The 9,225-nt window shown below is 43.6% G+C and overlaps 1 protein-coding gene across 1 annotated transcript; it reads right to left on the reverse strand.

Annotated features, from left to right (window-relative positions):
- Nucleotides 1-708: 708 nt before the first annotated feature.
- LOC117859581 (putative 1-phosphatidylinositol-3-phosphate 5-kinase FAB1C) lies at nt 709-7,954 on the reverse strand. The gene is made up of 11 exons (XM_034742715.2): nt 7,204-7,954; nt 6,079-6,825; nt 5,833-5,986; nt 5,418-5,753; nt 4,427-5,224; nt 3,998-4,329; nt 3,790-3,916; nt 3,527-3,685; nt 1,968-3,437; nt 1,616-1,873; nt 709-1,250 (listed from the first exon to the last, which is right to left on the reverse strand). The coding sequence occupies exons 1-11, from the start codon at nt 7,464-7,466 to the stop codon at nt 996-998; spliced, it is 4,899 nt and encodes a 1,632-aa protein (XP_034598606.1). The 5' UTR covers nt 7,467-7,954; the 3' UTR covers nt 709-995.
- Nucleotides 7,955-9,225: the final 1,271 nt, after the last annotated feature.

The raw sequence follows: 9,225 nt of genomic DNA on the forward strand, positions 1-9,225 counted from the left end.
GCTCACTGTGGCACTGCTACAATGCCAGAAACGGGAATCACAATTTATATTGTTTAATTTAAGAAGATCTCTTATTCCTCTGTGCAACCATTTAACTTTTTTTTTAACAAAGCAAGAACCGTCAGATCAGAAAGCAAACGCATAGGATCTCCCTAAAATACCACAACAGGAAGAAATATGGGCACTGCATGTCTGTTTTTATAGAAGACTTGAGCTTGTTTCAGAAGCAGGATCCAAGCAAGTTCTTTCGTTTCAGTCAAGCGAGATCAATTCTCTGTTTCGTGGTTTGATACCTAGGAAACCACCAGATCTTCTTCAGTGGTATAGATTATTGAAAAAACTTTCGTCTTGAGGGTGATCTCAAGCAGTCAGGCACTCGTTCCTGATCGAATGAATTTCCTCTTGACTCCCGGGGGAGGTGATAGCTGCACCTACTCCCAATGAAAGTGATACGGAGAAGAATGTGGTTGCATCGCATAAAACTCTGCCGGTCACCACTCTCCAAACACCAGCAAGTAGCTTTCAGTGACGCGGCATCATGCCGGGCTGTTGATACCGTGGCCTGACGTCCTTTTATGGGAAGTTCTATCGAGTCCTTCCCCTCCTTTTCAAAGCCAATTCACTCTGATGTCTAAGTTGCAAGCGACAGCTTTGAAAGAGTTATTGTTCTCCAGGAAGGTAGCAGCAGTCACCATACACACCGTGGCGTCAAAGAATTTTCAGCATTTCGTCGACGAATTTACCTTTTTTTTCAACTATGTCAGATGTAATGTACAAGGACCAAGCCTCTGTCTGGTGCTGGACACTGCAGTGACAATGCTTGGTATCCAGGGGGAGGATGGTCCAACATCTATGTCTACAGATGGTGCTGGGTACAAATTGAATTTGACTAACCCTCTCACACTAGGCACAGAAAGAATTTTGGACATGTACTAAGGGGGCGATGATGATTCTGATGGTCTGGTTATTTCGGCGAACAATCGTTATGTTAGTTGTCAAGAGGACCACTGGTCGGGGACGGTCAGGAAGTACTTGGACATGGCTTTCCTGAATCTCTTCTTGTACTGCATTGGAGATATGACGGTAGGGGATTCGTTCTTGGGGCCACCAAGAATGCCTGAGGCCTTCACCCATGTCTCCAGCTGTTTGTCCCAGGTGTATTGGCGCAAGTAGTCGATGATGCCAATGACGAGCTCTTTCTTTTCCTCATCAATCCCAACAAGAAGCGAGTAATCCATGACATCCGCCAGCTGTAAAGCAAAGTAAAACAAATTACAACCATCAGAAATAGGTACAAATGGAGGCAAGGAACGAGGTGACTTAATACAACACTCCAGGTGAACTAAGATAAAAGTCAGGCAACCTATCTCATGACGGTAGTGGTACTAGTGTATTACACCATGACGCCCAAACTAAAAACAGGGCACCCATATCATAAATAGCATCAACATAGAAAAAAAGAGTGTTTCTTCAGCAATGTCCCAAAACAATCATTTAAGACAGAGTAAATTGCGGCAGAGTATAGTTGATGCTAGCGTGGTAACATGGAATTTTTAATTAAATATACAAATGCATTGGTTAAACAGTAGGCACAAAATAATATATAACCACATACCGCAAGAAATGAAGTATCATTCCAGACAGCTCTTTCCAATCTTCGCTTTGCCTTGCTCCCCAAAAATATAGGCTTAGTATGCAATGCCTCTATGAGGTTTGAATCCAAAAGGACTTTGCTGTCCCCGGATGTATAGCGTGAGCGTAATGAACCCTTTAAGTCATACACCCTAGATATCTTCCTTTCGAAGAAAATATTCTCCATCACCATAAGATCCATCTTTACTTCTTTCCCAGCTTTCAAGCTCTTAACACTAACCTGAACTCAAGCAAAAGGGGCAAAATAGAATTCAGGGTGATGTTTTACATTTTACAGTTGGATAAAACGATGCAAAGAGTGAATATAAACAAACCTGATATAACCCGACTATTTTGGCCAGGCAAGTTGGGCTACCAGAAGTCAAGGATTCCATCAAATACTTGAAGTACTGAGGAGCGAATTCTACAAAAGACTCTAGCTCTGTCCTGGTAACTTGTTTGATTATGAACCTCTCATCCATCGTCTTTGCAAAGTAAACATTGCTTTTTCCACCTTGTGCATTCCATCTCTTGCAGCGACTTAGAGAACGTATGTAATCAGTATCCTTAGGACAACATTTCTTTCTGAGCGCAGCAAAATGCCTTTCAAAATAGCAAACCACAGAAAACTTTGTTTTATCTGGAGAAATCGGAGATTCATCATCAAAGGAAAACTTAAAATGAGTTCCCTTAGAATCCAAATGGTCTTCTTGTGAGGGTGAGAACCCCTCAAGTCCATGGCTGCTGAACTCAGTAGTGCTTTGCAGATGAGAAAAACTCAAATTGGAATTCAGTCTGCGTGTGACTTGTCGTACATACTCTTCTGATGTCATGGCATATGATACAATACTGGTGGGCTCATCATCATATACTGCAATAACAACATTGTCTTCATATCCAATCTGGGGTAACAGCAGCCGTGCCCCATCATCGATTATATTTGAAGCGGATGAGATATATGTGGGTGTACGAGCAAGAACAACATTTAATTTCTCTATGACCCCAGGAGACCTTTGAGAACAGGCCCTTCGCATATTTGGCATTGGGTCTTTCAGGATGCTTGTCATATCTCCGAAGAACTCAGCAGATTTGAATGACGATAGATGCAAAGAAGTTGGAGCTAATCCAGTTCGTTCTCTCTGGCGCAAACCCAGAGTAGAACTAAACGAGTGAATTCTAACAGGGGTTACTACATTCTTGTAGTTTGGACTGTCCAAATTAAAGGATCCATTTTCATCAATTTTGGTGAAAGCTTGTGGAAGATCATACTGTAAATCACTAGATCCAGTCCATGCCAAGTCAATATTATCAGAAAACATGGATGCAAGTGAGGGTAACCTCTCAACAGGTTCCATACCATTAGTAGGTTCAGTAACAGACCTTTTTTCTCGTCCATTGAATTTGCTGTAAACTTTGTCAAGATCCTCTGCACCATCCACAGGATGACCCACCAAACAAGTCTGCAAATTTGTATCAGCAACACTGCATTCATTATCATTCAAGTGGACCTCTCTGGATAGCAATGATTTTCTTGGACTTCCTAAAGATTTTCCAATCTCAATATCCCCACGAAGAAAATTGGCTTTCCATTCTTTCAGTCTGGTGTATAGGAGAATATCAAGATTATCAGAACTGGTCTTTGAAACATGACCGTGTGTTTTAAGAAGTGAGTCTAAATGACACAGCCTCCGATCCCAAATGTAGGCATCAAGAAGAAGACCACGCCTCAAGCGGTTGAGCTCCAGAATATCAATTGATGTCTGCATGGGGTGACTGCTCTCCCTTATGACTGGTAAAAGCAAAATCTGCAAGAAAAGGGACAATAAATTAACATAAAATCATTGTAACTCTTGATAAAAGTCAAGAATACAGCAGGAAAGTCTGATTGTGTCACCTCATATTCATTTCTTTCCATTTTAAGAAAATCCTTCATCTCAATAATCTGCCTTTGAACACCTTCCTTCACCGGTTCATCCTCAGTTTCAATATTCTTTTCAGTACGGTGAAGAAATTCAGATACCTCCACATGCAAGGATTCCATTTTGCCAAATATCTATAGAAAAAAAACATGAGTACATTAGAGTTCTTCACGCTAAAACCAGAGTGTAGGATGCATAGGATGAACATAGTTTCCATAAATTTGATAAAATACCACACCTCAATTGCCACCCTTTTCAGCCACTCCTGTGGACTGTGACAATTGAAATCCAGTACTGATGGGGGAAGATTAACTGAAAGAATGTCAACAGGAGAATATCTGAAGAATGCCACCATGTTTCCATACCTGAAATTTTAAGATGAAATGTTGAAGTCTCATTGGTGCACTGAACAATGTGAGTTTGCAAAGATTATAGCAGACACATACCCATAGAAACGAAGGCAGTCCCTCTGGAGTGAATGCCCACAGCTTGCAACTCGGTTAGCAGTAGCATGGTTCGAGAAACTTAGCTCCAGGAATTTCCCAAACGACAGACCCCAGGCAGCATCTGACATGATTATCCTTCGTGTGGCAGGTGGCACACCATCCTTAGGTTCGCACTTGAGGCACCTGTGCCACATCCATATCCTTCCATCACGTTCACCAGGCAACTTTCGAGATCGAAGCCTACTAACACTGATTGTTAAGCTACCATGCTGGTGAGTATAGCACCTGATATGTGATTCCGATGGCTCTTTGCATGCCTGGCAACGATATGCCTGGTGATCATGAAAAAGTACAAACCATTAGGTTTAGAGAACTATTATGAGAACGTCCAACATGACTGTACATACTCAAGATGAAAATGGGATGCACCTGATCAAATAAGTCTTCCCGAAGATATCTCCCAAGTGGCTTATCAAAACTACCATAAAACTTGATGCGGAAAAGCTGGGAACGCTCACATACCAAGCCTTTTGGGATACAAGTACTTGACAGAGAAACTAAGATGCTCTGATGATTGTCAGTACCAGGAAAGTATTCACCAGAAAATTCTTTCAGATCATGCTGGTCTGCTGAGTGATATTCATCACACAGTTTGCTATTCCAATGATCCACTTGTTGATACTTCCTTGCTGGAAGCTCATCATGGTGAACTTTAGCTATAAGCTTTGCAGAGTTATGCAAATATTGAGGTTGCATCCTCAAATCATGATCCAATGAACATAGAGATGTTTCATGCCCATTGCATGAATCATTTGCACGGGATAGACAAGGTTCACAAGAGTTCAGATGATCAACAGAATATTCAGTTTCTGTATGCTCAGAGTCACCCACAAACCCATGTGCTTCCTCATGTGAAGGTAATGAACTAGGTGATACAGAGATATTTTCAAACATCATGTTGACCATAGTAGCCTGTGAGAGTTTATCCTGTTCTGGTTTACGTCCATGAGGAATTCCAACAGTGGCCGTTGCAGCAGAATTGTTGTCCGTAGAGTTTCTCATATCCGGCTCAACTACCACAGGTCTCGATGGAAATTTAGGAAGTGTTGCACCTTCATCAGCAAAGAATGATGTTTCAAGAGAAAGGTGATAAGCAGCAAAGACTGCAAGTTGTACAGCACGCTTAATCTTCTTTAGTTCCTCCCGACATGACCCTCTCAGCAGAACCTACATGAATTGACGCAAAGATATAAACAATGGTGTTAGCTACAAAAGTAGAACTAGAAATTGAATATCAACTGTATACATCCGTTCAGCTAGTAATCTTCCTAACATATGTCACAAGAAGTATTTAGTATTAGCTGATGACATGAGCTGTGCATCCAATCAGGTGATCGTGGAAAAGCAAAAGGATCATTACCGTGCAACCCAAACGCCAAGGGCAGCCTTCAAAGAACATCAGTGTCTTGCTTAACCTATTTGTCTGTTTACCTGATGAGAATTCTATAACCTTTTGCACCTTGAACAATTCACAATGACCTAGCCTTGCTGAAGAAATACTGTCAACTGATGAGGCAATTTGTGCCCCTGTGCATCTTGATATCCTGTCCAAAAGAGGCCTCTTAACATTCAGAACTAGCGAAATATCTTTTGGAAAGAGCTCCTGAGCAGAAGATGAGACGCTTTTCTCAACTAGCACCACATTAGGTCGCCGGGACGCGATCTTTCCAACAACCATTTTCATGTGCTCCTTCTCCTGCATTAAGGGCAATTCTTCAGTAAAGACAGAAACATAACAAACAAAATGTGCAGCAAAAGTATGACGAGACATAGACCTGTTCAAGTATTCTGTTAATAGATGCCAGTTTATTAGGAACCCTGTGGTACTCAAGTGCGCCCCCTAAAATGAGTAATTTTGCATTTCTATGCTCAGAGACCATGCGTTTGTGTTTTACATTCTTAGAGCAAACAACCCCTTTAACAAAATTACTGCACAAAAGAAATAACTCGTCAGTTCCACATGATCGTGATGATAAGCATGCAAATTATAGTCAACTAAAAAACTACTGATAAAAACACACCTATCGATTGGATCCCCTGATGCTATACATTTGACCTTCACATAATCAGTAGGATCCATGCTGCCTCCTTTCTTGGTATCTGGCCTCACATAGCTTGCTGCTTGCCAAGTTAAGGATGAGACAATATCAAGCCAATTTTTGGACCCATCATCATTTCCAGGATCGATGCCTTCTGCCTTCAGTAACTGAGCCACAAGAGCTCGGAAATGACCGAGCACAGCAATCTTCAGACCCTCTTTCTGAGCAATGTTTGTGACCTCGTCAACACCAGCTATTTTGTTAGCACTAAAGCTACCAGGAACAAGAAGCGCGCTTGAGTCCGCAACATCCTCCTCATCGAATCCAAATAAACTTGATTCGATGTCATCACCCTCATCTTCTGGTGGTGGTGGGCACCAAATATTGGCACCAAAATCGACAGGATTCTGAGTTTTGCTTCCTTCTCCACCGCTGTCAGTGACACTATCATTCATCTGTCCCAGAGGACCATCAGATCCTAAACTCGCCTTGGTACCATATCCAGGAGAATCTGGGCTGAAACGGCCATTCTTCCTGGATCTTGGCGGGCTGTCGTTCTGTTTCACCATCCAAGTCGGGCTCTCCAAGGGGCTTGGGGTAAGGGACTGGTTGATCCCGTTAGGGGTACTAACACTAACAGAGTCTGTATCTGAAAAGTCATGTAAGAAGTCATTCCCAGTGGTGAAAAACTGAACCCCGGGCTCATAGTCGTCCTCGTCATCTCCTTGCCTGCATCCACGAAAACCAATTCAGCAGAAATTCAGCCGAATAGTTGACTAATTGTAAAATAACAGGATGAAAAGCCAAAACTTCCGTGACAAATACTTGATCCCACCACCACTTAAATACCAATCACAAGATTTCATTCTGTCTTCTTCAAGACCAAGTTTTACCCCAAATAAAAAAGGTAAAGACTTTCAGGTAACTCGATAATCAAATCGTAGCAGGTAGCACCACGCAATCTTAATCTCCCCCTTTCCCTTCCGGTTGGAAAAAAAAAAGAACACCTTTCCCTTTTCCTCCATAGCAAGTCAAAATGAAAACTTGAAACGCAAGTACTGTACAGCTTTTCCAAGGCGACGGAAACGGAGGCGTAGCACACAGTACCTGACAGCGCGGCAGCGGAGCAGCTGCGGCGAGGAGATCTGTCGGCGCAGGGCGATGGCGCGCCGGCCCCCGGATCTCACCGCAGCGGGCGGCGGCGAGTCCGCGGGAGACGGCCCCCCGCTGCGCGACCCCGGCGTCGCGTGTGGTGGGCGACCGTCGGCGGCGGCGGCGGCGGCGGCGGCGGCTTCCGCCGGCGTGGGGCCGGCGACGAAGGATCTGACCTTCTGCAGCGCGCCCAGCACCGAGAAGTCCACGACTCCCATCCCGCCGGCACGCCGCGAGAAGACGCTCCGAAAATCACGAAAGAAAAAGCTACAAAAATGATAAGAAAAACAACGCCTTTGAGGCTAAAACTCCTCTCCGGCGACGCGACGGCGGCGGGGAAGCGCGGCTTCAACCTCCGGCCGCGGCGCGTGTGTCCGTATGCGTGTGTGTATGTACAGGCTGCGGCTAGCAAGCTGCAGGAGGCATTTGGGGGTCAGCCAATGCCGGACTCGTCGGGGGGCATAGGTCGGCGGGTCCCCGCCGGCGGTCCGTCGCCGTGCGCGCTGCGCTACACTACACGTCGGCTCAAGGCGGTTCCGGTGGCCACGGCCGAGCCGGAGAGCATGGCCGGCGGAGCAAAAGGTGGCTGGGAGTGGGAGCGGAGGCGCCGGCGAGCAGCGAGGGACGGGACGGGACGTGGGGCGTCTGCGAAAGCAATGGCGGGCGGATTTGGAGGAGGAGGAAGAAGGGCGGTGGGGCGGGGTTTTTAATTGCCGGGAGAATGCGGGATGCTGGTGATGGAGGAGCAGTATCTTTCGGACAAAAACAAAGGGGCGAATGGGGAATGGAATGGTGGGAGTGGCAGAATTAAATTGGCGCGTACGCGTAGCAATACCCGTATGGCCGTATGGATACGGGGCCGTAGTATTTTACTTTTATACGAGGTGAGTAGTGCTAATGGCTAGGGATTCTTGTTGGTAGGTAATTGATGGGTTATAATGTTTGCAGATATGCAATAAATCAGAATTGGCAATCAAGTTATGGGATACTGTATATAATATGATTATTCTAATCTCATTCTTTTTAGCAATTGTTTTTTTGTCAAAAATAGGTAGTACCATATTTATACAATTACTCCCTCCCTTTTTATGTATAAGACGCACCCGCATATCAAGATCCAAACTTTGCAATTTTGACCAATAATTTGACTATTAGTTTTTTATTTTTATAATATAAACTTTACATGGTTGGATTCGTAATCAAATATATTGTACCATGATTATAATTTTATAATCATAAGTAATGTAATATAAGATAAATAAATGGTCAAAGTGTTGTTTGGAAGATCATGCCAAGTCACACTATGCCTTATAAAAATAGATGGAGGGAAACTCTAAGTAAATGGTCTCCAGCAAATCTATTGCTACCATAAAAGATCAGTAAATCAAATTGGATTGTAACGAAAGGTTATTCTTAAGCGGCGGTGGGTGGGTACGTAAGTACAAGTTTTTTTCTAATTATTAAACCTGGATTTTGTCAAACAATTCATTAATTTTCAGATGAAAAATAAACAATTTGTTGGAAGTTTACATGTGGCTAGTTGATTTGCTGTTTGCTAAAGGCGTTGTTGGTTTGCCCTCAAAAGTTGGGGCGGCTCCACCCTAGCCTAACCCCCTTGGATGAGAGTGACTGACACCTTCAAAAAGCATTGTATACGTGGTAGGAGCAAATTCAATACGTGGTGTGTTTGTTTGAGCGATCACTTCATCCTAGATGAGATTGTCCATCATAAGTTGATCTTACAAAATTTAGTGTGATGATCCCATTCTTCATGATTATACTATTTATTAGCTTGTGAGGAACGAGGTGGTAAGTGATCAACTCATTACATTCCACAAACCAAACAAAAAAAAGTGAGGAGCAATAAGATGAGGTATGGATCCGTTTCTCAAACCAAACGCCCCATAATAGGATTAGGTGATGAATATACCATCTAATAAATTGGCAACTTACAGCATTCCTACTCTAGAGTCTGGC

This window comes from Setaria viridis, chromosome 6 (assembly GCF_005286985.2).
Source record: "Setaria viridis chromosome 6, Setaria_viridis_v4.0, whole genome shotgun sequence".
Lineage (NCBI taxonomy): Eukaryota > Viridiplantae > Streptophyta > Magnoliopsida > Poales > Poaceae > Setaria > Setaria viridis.

What these genes read in the sequence shown, in the direction of transcription:
- LOC117859581 (XM_034742715.2), bottom strand. Translation starts at nt 7,466, where the DNA reads ATGGGAGTCGTGGACTTCTCGGTGCTGGGCGCGCTGCAGAAGGTCAGA. An exon ending in TTAACAGAATACTTGAACAG is followed by an intron (nt 5,754 to 5,832) that starts GTCTATGTCTCG and finishes CCCTTAATGCAG; the next exon opens with GAGAAGGAGCACATGAAAAT. An exon ending in GACTGCCTTCGTTTCTATGG is followed by an intron (nt 3,917 to 3,997) that starts GTATGTGTCTGC and finishes TTAAAATTTCAG; the next exon opens with GTATGGAAACATGGTGGCAT.